General features: G+C 47.8%; 1 protein-coding gene across 8 annotated transcripts in view; it reads right to left on the reverse strand.

Moving 5' to 3' along the window:
* Nucleotides 1-4066: 4066 nt before the first annotated feature.
* The window catches only part of TBC1D1 (TBC1 domain family member 1), a 229469-nt gene continuing 215428 nt past the window's right edge, over nucleotides 4067-18107 (reverse strand). For 6 of the 8 annotated variants that reach the window (XM_035005149.1, XM_035005146.1, XM_035005151.1 and 3 more), the window contains 3 exons: nucleotides 15835-16004; nucleotides 9147-9323; nucleotides 4067-5831 (listed from right to left, as the gene is read on the reverse strand). In XM_035005149.1, the coding sequence (XP_034861040.1) occupies nucleotides 5628-5831; nucleotides 9147-9323; nucleotides 15835-16004 (551 nt within the window). In that variant the 3' untranslated portion in view covers nucleotides 4067-5627. The remainder of the gene's footprint in view (nucleotides 5832-9146; nucleotides 9324-15834; nucleotides 16005-18107) is intronic. The other 2 variants (XM_035005148.1, XM_035005152.1) reach the window with 1 other exon arrangement.

The following is an 18107-nucleotide window of genomic DNA, read 5'->3' on the forward strand; positions in this document are numbered from 1 at the left end:
GGTTCAGAGGAGGGGGCACCACAACCATTTGCTGGACAGAGTGAAAGCAGGCAGGCAAGCAAACGGGGTATCAGAGGCTGCAGAGTTAGGGCCCGAGAGGCGGGCCGGTCCAATTCTTCATTATGGGAAGACAGCAGGTGATAGTGATCTTAGGAATGATCACAGAAGCAGAAGGGGGAAAGCGAAGGATCCTGAGTGAAAAAGTTCACTTTGTCCTTTCTAATAACCCAGCCATTTAGATGATTTGAGCATATGAAATTAGGAGTAAAGTGACTGCCATGTACCTCAAAGGAAGGAAAATGGATCGTGCCATGCTTGGTAGAAAGTACAGGAAGGCCTGAGGTGGGCAGAAATTTGATGTCATTAGATGGACCCCTCCCCGCCCACCTCAAGCAAGCTTGCCTCTACTTCCCTAATGTGCTACTTCACCATCTGCAGATTCCTCAAGATGGGACCCAGGAAGTCACCCTGCAGGGGGCTGACAACCACAGCCAGAGCCTAACAGTAACCATTCAGCTTTGCCTACAGTTGGAAGAAATGGGAAACACAGAGTTTTAGAAAGAAATGCCTAGAAGAGCAGGAAGAAGATACCCCCAAATTGGTCGACAGATCTGCATATGGAACAAGGCAAAAACAATGGCAGGACATAGACAGAAGGCTGAGGAAAAGCCGCTGAATCTGGGAGAAACAATGTGACAACGTTGGTCCCCCCCCACCCCCCGGTCCAGGGTCAGATAGTCCAGGCTATCTCCCTGGTTCTGAGCAAAGGGCACCGCAGCAATAAAGTGCAGTGAATCACAGGCGCTATATTTTTAACATGCGAGCCATCCAGCTCCTCTCTGCTCTCCGACAGGCTATCTGGCTCCCCCAGGGGACTGCAGCGGGGACAGGGGACTGTGGCGGGGGCAGGGGACCACGGCCGGGCAGGGGCGGGCAGTGAGACCGTGAATCTGCAGCAGGACGCGGGCAGACACAGAGCCACAGCCTAGAACCTAGTCCACCCCTGCCCCATAACCGAGAGCAGAGGGCTCCAACTGGGGGAGCCCAAGACAAGACTGCGAAGTCCTGTGGAAAGAGCTTTTCAGAAAAGAGGTTTGGAAGTGTTGCTGTGCTTAGGTCATCTCTTGGCCAAGAAACATGTAAACGTTGCTCAGTCTTGGAGATGCTTTTATAACTTGCTCAAAACTTTCCAAATGAAGAGTTTGAGTGCTTTAAAGTCCTTGGTTAAAAAAAAAACAAAAAACATAAAACTGTAGCATGTTTCGGTTAGTTTGCATTAGTCAGCCATGAGAGAAGATGGAAATTTACTAGCTGGATTTCAACAAACACCTGTGCATAATTGGTGAATAAAAGTGAATTAATGACCAGCAGTGCCCTTCCTCCGTTTAGAATGTGGAAGCCATCTTTTTCCAGCATTAAAACCAACAATCAAACTAGGCTGACCTTGGGAACTGACATCTGTATTATTGTGTCACTGTCTTAAAAATGTTTTTAAAATGATCAGGGGTTCATTGTTCTCCTTAGAAACACTAGAGGGGCACCTGGGTGGTTCAGTCAGTTAAGCTTCTGCCTTCAGCTCCGGTCATGATCTCAGGGTCCTGGGATCCCACTGTACGTCCGAGGCTCGCGCTCAATGGGGAGTCTGCCCCTCCCCCCATCTCATGTGCACACTCGTGCTTGCTCTCAAATAAATAAATACAATCTTAAAAAAACCCATAGGAGATCAACATTTTAATCAATATTTTTAAACTATTTTGTTTCAACTCATTTAGATTTTCCATTTCCTGATAAAACTTACTCATGTACAAGGTGTTTTAATATGCACAGAGTGGTATAAATTCAAAGTTTGCTAATAAGAGTTCACAACCAAAATGGTTGGTTATTCAGTTCAGAGACATAAAGGCAGATACTATGAAGCCTGGATACAAGAATATTGTTCCTCATCTTTTATCAGTGTCAAATTGTCCAAAGAACAACTGTTGTGGTTGCTCCATAGCTCTTCCACTTCCCTAATCATGCTAATCTTTTCCAAAGATGGCAGCAAAAAACTTGACATAAATGGAAAGTTTCGCTTCTGTAAAACCAAAGGGAATTCTGTGTTGTTTTAAAAACATTACAATGCAAGGGTTTTCAGTCTCAAGGTAAAAAAGAAACAATTATCAGCAGCAAACACTGTACCTAATTTAGACCCTGGTGAGGTAGGATTCCTCCACGTCCTTGTCCACAGATAGGAGTGAGCTGGAGAGCGCCCCACCCCCCTTGGCTTTAACTCAAGGCCCCTGAGATGTAGGAGAGAATCTGATCTGGGCTTCCTACTGACACAGATCATCCTTGTGAGAATGAAGCAGACCTTCGTTGCTCTGCATCGTGCTTGAGGTCACCAGAAATGATTTCCGAAAATCACGGGAATTAAAGGTGGGTGGTGTGGACTCTTAGGCAGTCAGAGACTGGGGATCTAACTCTGATCCTGTAGCTAACCATTAGGTGATCTTGAACATCTCATCATCTCACTCAGTGTTTTCCTCTATCAAATGAGGTTTTCTAGTAGGTTTTCCTAGTAGGAAATAGAAGGTTCCCTGCAGCTTTCCCAGTCCAAGATTATTTTGAGTCATTACAAACCCCGAAAGTAGAATCAACGTAAAGACAATGTGGCCTGTAAATTATTTTTACCACATAGAGTTTCTAGATCTTAATCTGCAAAACATTTGGTGACACCTGACAGAGGCGAGCACAGGAAGGGGGCGGCGGTCCTGGATGCTGTCACACTCTCGCCTCCAGTACCGACTGCACCATCAGTGATTTTCAAAGTCAAAATCAATCCATGAATCTGAACGCTACGGAGCTCTGACCACAGATACTTGGATGGAGGGCCAGGCAGTTTCCAAAATTAAGTACAGTAGTTTGTACCATGCCAACCTGGTTAAGCCAGAACTACCTTTGCCAGAGTCCCCTCCCCTGGTGGTTCTAAGTCAGACATGGTTCAAAGACATGCTTGTGTGAGATCTGGAAGGCAAAAGTGAAGCAAGAGCCATTTTTCTCTGAAGGTCATGGTAGTCAAAAGCGACAGACAGAGGCGCCTGGCAGGCTCCAGCTTATCGTCCTTCTCCTCTTCTTCTCAAGTGTTGATCTTCATATTGACCTGGAGTGGCCCCAGGCCCACCACCGGACACCTGGCTGTAGAATCACAGAGGTGGTCACGATATGGCAGCAACAGCTTCCCACCGAGCTCCTTGCACGCCACCTTGCCCAGGCCCACTCTGGCATCCGAATGTGTTCTGCTTCCCAGATGGACCGACTGGTGACTCCTCTTGACTCAAGTACCTTCCTCCGCAACCTCATTTCCCCAGCTCCTGACACACACAGCCCTGTTTGGTCCAATCCCCATAGCACTCGGAACAACTCTTCTCCCCTGATTCACCAACCAAACCAAACACTGGACACAGTCATGCTATCCATACCTAACTCCTAAGAGGGGACTGGATGTTACTACATAGCACTGAGTTCTATTTTATAGGTCACATATGTATTACACAATTTAAAAATATATGTGTATGTAATAGTGTGCTTCCTGAGGGCTCATAATGTCCTAAGTCTAAGAGAACATAAATGGCATCAAAGACAACCTTCAAGTGCACACGTGTGTGCAGGTGCATACAGCTGGATGCTGGAGAAAAACAGAACATGACATTTACTCGGTTTAAGAATCTTCCTCTGCAAATCCTCACACAGTCATGTGCATTGGCTCTCTGGATGTTTCTTTCCCTGGCTAAGTCCCACACAGGCTGAGCCTCTGTCTGACCTGTATCTGCAGGCTTGTGCGACCTCCCAGCACCAGCCCCCTGCACCTGATGCGGCCCGAGACTCACCCTCCTGCCTGCCGAGGTGCTACAGTGTAACTAGCACTTGGGTAACAATACTGGAAATACAAGGTGCCAATACCTCAAACGACTTCACTGCTGGTTAGGGAATATTCACACTCTGACCCACTGGTGCTCATGAGGCATTCCCTTACCTGGGCTGAAAAGCAAAAATCCGAAGTTTACAAGTAAAACAGACACCATAAAAGTGTGGGCACAGATTTATTGCTGTCTCATTTATTATTTAATGCAGAGCCCATGTTTTCTGAGTAATGGTAATAAGATGTCCAAAATTCAACATTATTAAACATTCAAACAGCAAAATAGGTGGAAAGAAGCCCTCAAATGTTAACTCCTCTATCTGGTGGAACAACTCGGGATGGAGGCTACTGCACTGGTCATCTTGATTCGTGAGGAGAACCGCTACCCTCCAACACGGGGTCCAGGAGAGCCCCAGATGTTGGCCAACCGTGAGGCACCGGGGAGAGCGCGTTTGTCACCCTTGGACATGTCTGGGGAGACCTGCGACGACTTCCAGTGTGAAAATCCTTCCTTTGACCTCAGGCTGAAAGAGATGCCTACTGCTGAGAGGGTCACAAGAAGGCCCTGTGGACTAGGGTGGACTACCATGATGAAGGCCAGAGCGATCCTGCTGTCAGAAAGGGCCCATCCGGAGAGCGCTCGTGCAGAGGCCTCACCGGGGCCCCGACGAGGCCACGCCAGCCACCAGCGGCTCTCTGCTTGTTGAAGGCCCAGGGTTCTCATCCTCCCGAGGGAAGGGGTCTCCGTGGCGTGAGTAATGTTCAGAACACACTTCCCAGCTCTGAAAAACTGCGCTCAACTGCCATCTATCTGATTGTGATTTTAGGCTGATGGCCTTTTCCAAAGTCAGGATCTCTGGCACCCATGACCCATGACAATCCTGATGCACCTGGCTACTTCTGTAGGGAACACAGCTCCCGAGGGTGGACACTCAAAGGGACTCACAGCTGCTTTGCATCACACAACAGCAAAAAGAAATACCCGGCTCTAAGAGGGTGACGAAAACCCACAAAGAAATAAACATCTCAGAGTCTAAAAATGCAGGTCACTCACTAGCAACACTTGGTTTGAGCCTAAAAACTGGTGATTCACCCATAAAACATTTATCTACAATTACTTTGATTGATACTTAAGGACCAAGTAAAAAATGAAAACTATTTTTTTAAAAAAGACAAACTTCAGTAAATACCCAGGAGAGTGCTAAATTCAAGATGTCCTAATGGTTCTCTGGGGCTTCCGTGGCCAAAACAGACAGGGGCAGGCTGCATGGCCTGCTGGGGACCAGAGGGTGTGGTCCCACAAACCCGCTGTGGAAGAGCAATGGACCCACATCTGACCAGAGGACTCATCTAGAGCCCTCCCGGCCCTTGCACTTCCACAGGACTAACTGACCTTTGCAAGCACAGTGCTGCTGAAGAAGGAAACCACAAGGAAACATGAAGGTGCGTTTATTCACATCCATGCCACCTAAACCTACTGGGTACAGTGAGAGGGCCTAAAGAAGGGACGAACTGCAACCTAAACAACAACAAAAACACTGGGACCTCCGTCCCCATGACTTGCAAGTTCTAGTTCCGAAGTCTGCATGCTGGCAAGCCAGCGTCCTCCCTGAGAAGCACGCGTCATGCCTTGTTCTCCTCCTCTGGCATCCTCTGTCCCTCTCAGTTAAGGCCTGGACAGTGCTAGGACGGGGCCGCCGAGTCTCCCCCGGAGCCGTCTCCTCCGCCGTCAGTCGCCCGTGGGCCCGGGTCCCGTGAGGTCAGGCTCCGGCCCGCGCGGCTCTGCTGTCATCTGCCCCCGGAGCTCCTGCACTGTCTGCAGCAGGGCTGATCGCTCCAGCTCCAAGGCAAGGGTGGCCTGCTTCAGCTTGCTCTCACTGGCCAGAAGCTTCTCAACGGTGGCTTCCAGGCTCTGGATCCTACCATTTGCCACCTGGAGAATAAACGAAGAGAATGTGAACAGCGAGTGAGAACACAGGGGCGGGTGGGGGGCATCCCCCCCTACACTCCACCGTCCAGCCCTGGAGACACTTTGGAGCCCTACTGTGGCAGAGACAAGCCGGCTTAGCATCAGTCTCCGGCCACACAGGAAGACTACATTTCCCAGGCTCCCCCGCAGGAAGGCAGGGACTTCCTCCCTGCTGCGGCTACTCTGAGATGGTTGGTGGCTTCACAGTGCAAAGGGAGCCGGCCCCGGCCCCGACGACAGTGAAGCCAGCTCTGATCCGGGCCAAGAATGCTTCAAGAACAGCTTCAGGGACAAAGCGACTGCAGCCGGGCCACGCCGCTGAGACTTGGAGCCTTATGTGTCACTGCAGCACAGCCTGGCCCAGTCGTACAAACACGCTCGTACGTACAGACCGATGTCAGACCGAGAGGCAGACGGTTCCTCCCCAGGGGAAGGCCCCAGCAGTACCGGGTACCGGCCCTCTGCTCCAGAGGCCTGTCTTCCTACGGTAACCAGGCCCCACCACCTCAAGGAGTACGGGCACCCCGGGAGCACGAGCGGGGCCGGGCAGCGTCTGCGAAGGGCCCCCGCGCACGGTCTCCGCCGCTCCATCTCGCTGATGCGTGCAGCTCTGCACACGTGCCCGCTTACGTGCGGTGGGGCAAGTGGTACATGTGTTTTTTTCTCTCTCTCATTTTCGAAACACGGGAAACAGGTTCTTGAACAAGACAACACTTGTGCCAGACAGACACCTCACGACTCAAAGTCTAGCTCCGCTGTGCCGGCTGGAACACTCAAAATAGAAGGAAGAAAGGACTGAGCTCCCAAGTCTGCGTGCTCACCAGGCAGGGGCGCTCACGCTGAGTGTGCACCTGCAAGGGGTGCTCTGTGATCCTCACACTCCTACCCAGGCTCGAGGCCTGGGACCGGTCCACCGCCCCCCACGGAGGACTGCTCGTGCCACCCAGCTTCGTGGTGAGTGGCTCTGCAGGACTGTCCCTCTCCTCAACGAGACTGAAGCGCTCTCACGGAAAAAGCACGTCTCATCCTGTACACGGGTTGGGCCTCCCGCAGCACCTGGTTCAATGGCACTGGGTGACTCACAGTTGCTTATTATAAAAAATGTATGTCCCTTATTATCTGGCACCATTTGGTAGGTATATGGAATCGTCTTCTGTGTGCGGCTGGACAAAACAGGCGACACTTTGCTCTCCAGCTGCTAGATAACATTAAGTGTTTAACCAGAAAATTAATGGGACCTTGGTGCCTGTCTGACAACTAACAGGAACAGAACAAAGCTAGAAAACGGTCAATTTTGATACTTTGGGGAAAACTATTATATTTAACACCTATCCTTGGACTCCGAAAACTGTTAAAAAAAAAAAAAAAGGAAAGGAGGTGTGAGTCTTACAGAATATATAGAGTCTGGCTGCAAGACAGTAAACCCACGTGACTCACGGACGGAAATGGGAAAACGATCTTCAAGCACCTGCAAACTGACACGACGTGATCCCCGCCCCAAGGCCTGGACAGAAGCAGTGTCTCCCGAACCTCAGCGGCCCTGGCGCCCGGCAAGGCGGGGCTCCAAACACTGGTGGGCTGGCACAGCTGCAGCCTTGAACGGTCCCTCGCAGGACCACAGCCGCTCGGTGAGGGAGACCATTCCCAGGAGGCTGTCAGTCGCGACCCATTACCGCTGGTGCCTTTCTTGAGCAATTTCGAGATCTGAGCAGCTTCTCACAGCCTCTCTCGTCATGAAAGGGGTACAGCATCACAGAAGCGCCACTAAATTACCTGCACCCTTTACCACAAAAAAAGCACACGGGCATTAGCCCAATAAACGGAACCTTCCATTTCCATACTGCCTATCTTCACGCGCCAAATGTAAGTCCAAGCTTTGTCAGAAACGTTCCTATCAGGTTCTATTTCAGAGACCTACTTTGTTTGGAAGTCACTTAAAATTACCACCTCCACTGCAGACCGTTACAGGCCAGATAAGGCTCTTTATCCTTGCGAGCCTCCCCTTCGGGGTGCAGCCAAGACATCCTGGAGATACTGTACACAAGCATATTTTCAGTTAGGACACCTCAGTCGTAGGGAAAAAAAAAAAAAAAGCTAAATTTCAGAATGTGCCTGGTGGTTAGGACTGGGCATCAAAAGCATTTTTCTTTGTTCCTCTACAGTAAATAGCCAGTAGGTCTCCTGGGACAAATCCCTGCTGGGAGGAATGCATTTTGGACAAGGTTGATTTATTAAACTCTCAAATGCTGGCCTTTCTCATATCACAGCCAAGCTTGTGTCTGCAAAGCAGCAACTTTCTATGGAGAAAACAAAGATGCATAGGTCAGGATGGAAGGCTTATTCTAAGGACAGCCCAGGAACACCATAAAATACATACTTTGGGGCCAAATATGTATTTGTCTTTGCAGCAACTCAAAAAGTTTTTTAAATCCCTCAGAACAATTCCTTAACATTAACAGCATCACCACCCATTCATGACATAAAGAAAGTAGACCGTATCATTACGTTATTCTATGTGATTGGGAAAGGAGCTGTGCTCAGCAGTTAGGAACTGTGTGTCGCACAGACGAGGGACTCAGGACAGGGCAGGTCAGCAGTCTGCCCAGTGCAACAGTGTGGGTGGACACAACGCTGGATCTGACGAGAGCTGCATCCCCAGGCTTACCCCCACGTCACCGTTCTGTATGCACGGTCTGTTTGCATTTCTACCACATGTCCTCATCCACATTTATCCATGTTAAAATGGAAGCTTCTAGAGGGGAGAACTATGTCCCTCATTAATCAAACTTTTGTTATTTGTAGTAAGGACTCAACAATCTTGACCATATGCTCTGGTTTGCTCTGTTAGGTAGATCTCTGTGTTACTCCCCTCCCCTAACATCCCTCCATGGACCTAGCTGGTTTCGCTCACAGAAACCCAAGCCTTTGATTCTCTCATTATTACTCAAAGCACAATTGCTGGCATTCGGCGAACAGCCCCTAGGCATCCTGGACCCAGTTCATCGCTGGGCCTCTCTCCTAAAAGGGTTAAGTGCAGAGACAGCCTCTCAAAAAGTTCCAGGACTGTCTGACCTCAGCAAAGGATAATCTGTCTGCTCCCTAATAAAAAGGAGCAGTTCTCCTGGGATACCTTTGATCCCAACTATAAACAGACCAGGGAGAGGGGAGGTGGGGAGAGGTCCCTCAGTCATGGGAAAACCCAGCCTGCCGGTGGTTTGGTGCGCTAATGATCTACCACACGCTCGGGGCTCAGGAAGCAGCTTTATAAATATGCTCTACCTGCAGCTGTTCAAGGAGGTCAAGGTTCTGTTTGCGCAAGCTGCTGTTGGTCTTCTCTAATTTGTCCATTCTTTGGTTGTCACTGAGAGGAGAGGAATCGATAAGTTCTTCTTGAAGCACGTGGTACTCAACTTCATAGGCTTGTAATTGTTTAGAGATATCCATCTCAAACACCTGCTACATACAGAAAAGTCATCAGGCACTGAAAATGAGAAAATCACACATACGCGTACGCGGCCATGTCAGCAAGCATCCCCTAAGCACCTACTCCGGGCCTGGTACTATCAGGGAGAAATAAGGAAAACCCCCTGCATGGAAAAGGTAGCAATTCTACTTGGGAAGAAAGAACAAAAGAAGCACTGAGAACTAAACCCAAGGTAGCAATAGGGACGGGTCTCTGATAACTCATTTTCCAAAAGCCCAAACCTTACTTTTTAAAAGGCTTTTTATAAAAATTTATTTTTAGTTCTTATTTCTGTACAGATTTCCTTTTTCTCTGAAAATTCTATTATGTCAGACACATCAGCTGTGGGTCAAAGAGAAAGGAAAAAAACAAAACAACAGAATCACAGCCCTATTTGCCCAGTCACCAAGTCAAAGTTTAATTATAGTTCACTTGGGTTTTTAGAGTTACAAGAACAGCTAAGTAAGGGAACTGTTTACTAAAAAACCCTCATTTGCACATAAGATATGCAGAAATGAGCCAAAACCCAAATGTCGCCCACACAGATGAGTGAACATGAAACAATGCCTTCCTGCTCATAATAGTAACAGTGATCAAAAAACCACCCGCGTGAAAAACAGCCCCGACGTGCACAAGTGCGCTGTTCGTGTTTGTACTTTCTCTGAGTGAGCTGGGTGGGAGCTGCGCCGAAGAGGGGGTCAGGCGCGGCCGCAGCCTCTCTCCGCAGCTGTTTCTGGGGGATCGCCCCACGGGCTGTGGCTCTGAGCACAGGACTGAAGTCCCAGAGAGGCTCTGCGTGTGGGTCTGAGCCTTCGGTCATGCTGGCTCCGTAGAAACAAGGCCAGCATCACAGAAAACACATTTAGAGGATGAAGTTAGACCTTTCAAGAGCACAAAGGAACTCTTCACGGTCTTTCCTTAAGAAAGAAATTCCAGCGTAGTGAAAATCAATGAAAACCTCATTTTCCCCGACAGCGCCCTATTAGCATTCAAACATGGATGAATCCTATCTTCCCTGAAATCGATATTTCAAAAACCATGTTTACTTTCTCACCATTCCCAACAAACTTCTCTGCCTGGAGATTAATTTTTCAGCTTCCTGCTTTTCAATTTAATTCAATGGACAAGACCAATTAGGCACAAAAGTCATTCTATGCCAAAATACTACACATTGTATTGTGGTGTGCGTGAGTGTGAAAGTTTGCCATATTGATAGGCAATTCTCTGTTGTCCCTCAAAGTGACTGTGAGGTCAGCAGGGATCATCATCTCTATAGTACAGTCAAGAAAACGGACTCAGCCCTCAAATCAGGGCTCCCCTGGCGACACCCTGAATGACCTTGAGCAAGTTACTTGACTTCTCCCGGCCTCGGTTGCTGGCCCTTGACACGGGGTGAGAGCACGCACCTCCAGCATCGCTGTGAGAATTACGTGAAGCGACTCGTGGGAGTTCCCAGCACACACCTGGCAAGGTGAGTAGGTGCCCACTTAGCTAAGGAAGCTGCTTCCACACGCTTGTCATGAAACCCTCACATTCAACCTTGCACTTCAGCAAAATTACAAAGGATGCCACACCATGGAACCTCTGAAGAGCTCAAACAGAGCAAAAACCGCAAACATTAAAACCGAGACTGCCATGGCACCGGTGTATAATTATAAATATCATGCAGAATAAATGTATAGTTACTTCTTTTCTTCCATGGAGATTTATTTTTAAATGAGCTACTAATCTGGAAAACCTGGGAACAAAACCTGTGGCCTTTAATACAGATTGATGACCTGCTAAGGTTAATGGCTCTCAGCTGTGCACAAAGCTATGCACTCTTTCAGGGCTCCATTAATTCCCAGGAACCATCCTGGGTCATAATCATCGCTGCTTAATTGCATCATTATCTCCTGGCTGCTAAAATACTTAGAGCCCTTGATTTTGCAGTTATGCCCTAGAATTGATCCCAAAGCATGGAAGTATGTGGCTGGCAGAGAAAGGAGAGCCCAGGTCCTCCAACAAGGCTTTTTCGAGTTGCTGTATATATTCTACATGAGCATAATTACAAATGGCTTCATTATCCTACCTACTTGACATGGCATAACCCTGTTAATCCATTCATCAAGTGCTGGACATCTAGTTACTTGTAAAGTTTCTGTAGTTATAAATGACAACTCTAAACATCCTCGTACATATGGCTTTTCCCATATTTTGGATTATTTCCTACGGATACATTCCAAGAAATGGGATTACTGAGTCAAAGGGTATGAATATTTTACTGGCTTGTGATACACATCGCCAAATTGCCTCCCAAATGGGAATAATCGATGCACAATGCCATTAACAACACACCAATGTGCCAGATAGTCTACCCTTGGCACTGGGTACCAGCCTTAATATGTTTCATTTTGTTAATCTAGTAGGTAGAGCATTGTATGTTATTTAAATTATGCATGAAGCTAAATATTTTCCCAGATATTTGTTTACTAGATGGATCTCCTTTTCAGTGAATTGTCTGTTTATGTTCTTGGCTCATTTGCTATTGGAGACCCAGTGAGTTCGTCTTTGCAGTCTGTGGACACTCTATGTAATGAAGCCACTAACCCTGACGTCTGCAGACTTGGCCACATACTTTCCACCTTCCCAGCCTCCAGGCCTTGCCCCCCACCCCCCGCCCCCATCTGTCCATCTCAATGAGTTGAGCAGGGTGCCTGGGGATCGGCCACCAGGGGCTACAGTGCCTGTAGTGAATTTAAAAATTAGAAACCCAACTAAAAACTGGTCTGTTTTTTATGATCACCACATGCAAGCAATTCTAAACAATCCCAGTGGTAAGATATTCCTCCTCACTGTTCCCCACCCTTTTGGAACGGCCCTGATTGGCCTCTGGAAAAATCCCTTGTTTTCAGCCCAGCAAGCTGCCCAAAACTGCCTGAGCCGCGAGGGCTCCTCCCCGCGCAGAAGAGGCCGTCCCAACACTGGGGATTTGAGGAGCGGCTCCTGAACAAAGGAACCTTGTTAAGATTCTGGTTTCTATCCTACAAGCTCAACTAGAACAGGGAATTGTCTAGTGTGTTCAATGAAGCTGCCCATAGCAGAGCTTTTCAAATGTTCCTGTGTGTGTGTGTGTGTGTGTGTGTGTGAATCCCCTGGGGCTCTTGTTAAAATGCAGATTCTGACTCAGCAGGCCTGGGGCGAGGCCCCAGATTCTGCATTTCTGACAAGTTCCTACAGGGTACAAGGACAGGTGTGGGTCTGGGGCCACACTCTGAATTCTGCCCCAAGTTGACAACCGGCTCTTTGCCCTGTCTCCCAAAGTCCCCTCCACCTTTGTTTCCTTCCTTACACTGAAATGAGCCGGCAGACGCAGACAGCACTGGCTGTGACAAGCACAAACCTGACCTCCTCCTCTTGGTTTCTGTTTATTCCCAGGGTTTTCCCCCTTGTTGGGTCAGAGGATTTTTATGGCTCATAATCAACTGACAGTTAAACTGAGGACCTGCCACAGAGACTTCAGAGACCCTTCTCCTTCTGCCCTGGGCTCTGTCAACTCTGGACCTGCCCATACTGAACCAAAGCCGCGGAGCCCTATCCTAGCTCCCTCTCTCCCTTCCTGGATGCAGGCTATGTCCCCACTGCTCAAGCTGAGGCCATCCACAGAAAAGTCAGCGAATGAAATGGAGCCATAACGATCACAGAAGCCCACTGAGACTTTCACATACAAGACCGTATGCTCTGTCAGGTGCAGTGAATGCTCTGTCACTTGCACCCTGTGGACCTCCAAGACTTGAGCCTGGGGGCCCTCTCAGGCTGCCAAGGAGTCGCACTGTACCTCAGGCCTCATCTCCTAGTGGGACCTGAAACTAGAGCACCCTCTAGGTGGGGAGGGGGCAGTGAGCCTGACAGATGTCAAGTTCCAGATGGAAAGCATGGGAGGGCAAGAGGGTAGAGAGCTGGGCTTCCCATCAAGACTCTTGGTAGGATGAAAACCTGGGCCCCAAAATGTAGATTTTTGTGTTCCCCACACTGCTGCTCCCAATCCACAACCACCCTTCCCTTCAAAGTTCAATGCTAAGGCATCTAGAATTTCTCTCAATTCTCACTCCCATGCCTGTGATTAGGAATCAGCAGAGTGCCCCCTGTGGACTGAATCTGACCCACTGTAGGTTTTTGTAAATAAAATTTTACTGCAACACAGTCACTTCATTCATGTACGTATTACTGGTTGCCCTTTGGCTGCAAAGGCAGAGTAGAGTGACTACAACAGAGACCTTCTGGCCCACAGAGCCTGAAAGACTTACTATCTGGCCCACTGCAGAAAACGTCTGCTGACCCGTTCTTAGCTCATTCCTCAGGCCCAGCTGAATTCAACTGTCCCAATTCCCAATCAGCAGTGTGCACTCCACCAGCCTGGCTCCCAAATGCCCTTGCATGGGCACCACTGTGGCTCTTACCACATTTGCAATTACTGGATTCCATGCGCATTCTCTGCACAGGAGGGGCTCCAGTGTCAGAGACACATTACATTCTTGGCTCTGCCATCGCACACAGGGTGTTGGGCATGTTACTCTATCCATGACCAGTTTCCCCACCTATAAAAATGGGGATTATAATACACACCCCAGGATTTTAAGCAGTCAGTGGAATAAAGGATCCCAAGCTCAAGACAGTTGCCTGAAACAAATCAGGTGCACACACACAAAACTCTCTCCATGCTGTGTCCATTTCTATTCCTCCAACATTTAAAGAGAACCTGATACTGTGAATAAGTATTCTTCACAGAAAAGGGAGGAGAAAATGGGATTCTTTTCTGGGGCTCAATATCCAGGAGGTAAACTGAATGTCAGGTGAGACTGCCCACCTTAGAGCCAGGAGCCAGGTCGAGGCACCCCCTGGGCACAGAGGTGAGGTAACCAAGGCTCTCTGCGTTTGCCCCAGGGGCCATAAAATATAAGTATATGCAGTGAAAGCTCTAAAAGGGAATCAGTGCACATAAATGCCAAAAATTAAAGAATCAAAAGGGCAGAGAATTCAGTATTAACATACAGGTGAAATATAGAAAAACCTTTGTAATTAAATGATGCCCGGAGGCGCGTGGTGGTGTTGAGAAGCTGCTAAGTCACTCTGAGGCAAGAGAAGCCCCACCGCTCCCCTCGGCAGCAGGGTGACCGAGGGCCAGCGAGTTTGCCTCTTTGCGCCCTATGCCCCTCATGGGTTAAAACCACCTATCCTCTCAGGAATGCGGTCATGATGAAATGAGATCCTGTGCATATGTAGATTCACACAGAACCTGGCAGAAAGTAGGGCCTGAACAAGCCAAAGCTATTCACATTGAGAGAAACGTGCCAGGGAAGCAAAATACAGAGAGATGCATCAATTCACTAAAAATGAAAGTGCAGAGTGGAAAAGCAGTGCCCTTTCGAAGGACGGGCGTAGGAAATGTGCGGAGATCCAGAGTCACCTGGGCTCACACCGGCTCCCCTCCCCAGGCCACATCTGCTTCTTTCTCTGTGCTCCACACTGAAGGAGGGGTAGCAAATAAAACCAGAAACACCGCATCTGGGTGCAGTCCGCCAGAATCACTGGATTCCTGTTGGACTGTCAGAAGTCCTCAGAATAAGGGTTTGTTTAAAAATTAGCTCTGTTTCACTACTAGTTTTTACCTAACTGCTCTATGCTTGCATTGCACTGGGAGCAGGTGAGGTAAATTCTAGGCTTAGGAGGGGCCTGATTGCTGGTCCCGATGCAGAAATCCCTTCCAGAGCATTCTCAGCCATCCAGCCCCTGGACACTTGCAGTGGTGATCCACCCTCTACTAAATAAATAGCTCAGTCCTTCAGAGTCAGCAAACATTACTAGAAGACTCTTCTTTATACAGAGTCAAAATCTGCTCTCACCCCTAAACCAGACCATTGAACAACTGATCTAGTTGTAATTCTGGCTCAATTCACCCTTGCCCCTCACATTTGAGAGAAACAGTTCTACTGGCTACAGAAACCAGAGGTGCTCAAGCCACAGATGTGGAAGTGAATTCTATTAAAAAAAACAAAAACAAAACACATCATGAAACAAATCTCTAGAATATATACTATCACGATTTTGCTATCAAAGGGTTATTTTTGGAAAATTCCAAATAATAGCACATAGCAGAAAAAATACCAAAGCACTCCTACTGTAAGAGCCTACACTGAATAGCACATGTGTTTCAGAAGAACAAACAACTAGGGTGAAGCCCCTTAACTATAAGCAACTACCGATAACCTGTGCTGGTTGTCAGCACTGACCACTGCCCCCTTGTTCACACGTGACACAGCCCCATCACATTCCCAACATACGCGCGCTCGGACATGCACTTAAGTCACTGAACATGTATTTGGCCATATGCTTCCTACCTGCCGGGCAACACACGAGATGCTGCCCACGATACCAAGTGGTAGGAGGCAGGTCCCGATCAAAAGAAAATTAAGCTCTCCAAATCCAGGAGGGCGTAAGCCTTTGGAAGGTCGGACTGAAGCATACCTGACTGATGGTCTTTTCCATTTGCACCAAGCCCAGGTTGGGAAGGGTGTTTTTTATAAAGTCAACTATGGTTTCTAGGTTTTCATGTTGCAGAATCAAGGGCTTATGGCTTCCCAACAGACTTAATGCCACTTTAAATATGACCTCTGATCCCTGAAGAAAGATCATATCTGGGAAAACACAGAAATGCAGAAAGTTAAACCAGACTAGTTTCCGATGAAGTAACATTGTGTTTTCTTGTCCACACATCAGAGCAGGATGGTGGGGAACTGTAAGCCCAAATTGCAAACTTTATTTCCTTTTTAAGTGCCTGATATTTCAGATAAGGTTGTCAAGACAATATTGCAAATAGTAAAAGAAATACAGATAAACGTACTGCTAAGCTATTGTCACAGGTTCAATCTTTGTTATTGTTCTAAAAATATATTAAACTCTTAACATGCTTCAAAAGTTAAAAGAAAATTTTTTATTACACTATTTTTCTAGAAATGCTCTGGGGTTTTAAAAGAGTTCCTAAAACACATTTTTATGAGTAAAACTGAAACATGTTTAGATACACAGCATCAGAAATTAAGATAAAAAAACTGCACCTCTTTCCCGTTTTGAAAGAAGGAACTAAAAGATCTCTAAAATCTATAAAATGTCTGCAGAGTTGCAAAAGTACATTATTAAATACTTGCCAGTATGCTGGATTTTAGCATAATGTAGTAAAACCCATTTTCCTTCAGAGAAATAAAAAGAACTCCATCAGAGTTATTTTCTAGTTCTTGCCATAGTTTTTTCTTCCAATAGTTGGCCAATGTTAGCAACCCCTACACTGACTGGACGTGCTGAGAGGGAGGGCAAGTGGCCCAGGCAACGGGGTGAGCAGCCAGCCTCGCCCCTGGCTCCCCCTTCCTCACAGAGCTGAAGCCACTTGACAAAGAGTCAAATCGCCCTGGGGCCAAAGCACACCCCTAGCAACTAATTGTTTGATGACTAAATTCAGGCAAGTAACCTAACTGGAATTAAAAATACAAGAAAAAAATATCATTTTAAAGATGAGGGCATAAATCTAATTAGAGGCAACTGTCAATATGGGGGCTGGGGGGCTGCAGGGATAATGAGAGACACAAAGTAGTGGTCCAGTTCATCAAGTTCTGGAAGACAAAAGCAGGTGAGAGGAAGAATCCCCCCAGCATTGGACTTCTCTAGGTGGTTTAGCGTGACAAGGCAGAGGAGCCATCAAGAAACAGGAAAGGCTCGGGGCGCCTGGGTGGTTCAGTTGTTAGGCGTCTGCCTTCGGCTCAGGTCGTGATCCCAGGGTCCCGGGATCAAGTCCCGCATCGGGCTCCCTGCTCGGTGGGAAGCCTGCTTCTCCCTCTCCCACTCCCCCTGCTTGTGTTCCCTCTCTCACTGTGTCTCTCTAGGTCAAATAAATAAATAAAATCTTTAAAAAAAAAAAAGAAAAAAAAGAAGCAAGAAAGGCTGGAAGCTGCTAACATGGGGAAGGGGAAGGTATCCGCGTCGGAGTGGTATGTGGGCTGTGCACAGGGCAGGCCTCGGCGCCGACTGGCCGGGTCAGCCCTGGGGATGCTCAGGGCCTCAGCCACACCGGCAGACCTGGTGCCAGGGTGGGTTGTCGACCCATCTCTTTCACAGAGCTCAGGGCCACACTGTTTCCACAAACGTCACAAGTGCTCACAGTTCGGACGGCCCCACGACGCTGGAAAGGCCCCAGGAAGCTGAAAAGAGGAGGGCGGCCTCCTTCTTAGGTGTGGCTGCAGAGGCTGGGAAGATGAGTTAGAGAACTAGTCGTATCTTTGTAATCTGAGCTTCGGGGAAGTACTATGTGTATCAAGACAGCCCTCTATAAGAATATTCTTGTGAAATGTCTGCTTTATGAAATACACAGTCTAACCCATGTAATTCATCACTACAGAAAATACAAAAGATCTCAAACAGCACTATAACAAAGATGTGTTTTTAAAAAGAAGTATTTCCCAAAACAAACTTGAAGCTTCTGGGTTTAGACAGCAAGACTTCCTTTCAGTAGATCAACTTTTATAGCTGAACAAATATAGATGGTATCAATCAGAATACCAAGGCTTCTGTGCAAGGGTCCTGGGAGAGGACTTCAAGACCAGCCCAACTGCGACAGCTCAGTGTCTTTAGTCTCTGAGAGACATGTACTAGTAACTAGACAGAGTGCCACATCTAAGCCAAGTAAGAGAAATAATTATTGGGGAAGTTTTATGAGCACAATCAAATATGCAATCCATATCAGCAATCTC

The sequence above is a fragment of the Mirounga leonina genome, unplaced genomic scaffold (assembly GCF_011800145.1).
Source record: "Mirounga leonina isolate KUSES-001 unplaced genomic scaffold, KU_Mleo_1.0 Mir_129, whole genome shotgun sequence".
NCBI classification, from domain to species: Eukaryota; Metazoa; Chordata; class Mammalia; order Carnivora; family Phocidae; genus Mirounga; species Mirounga leonina.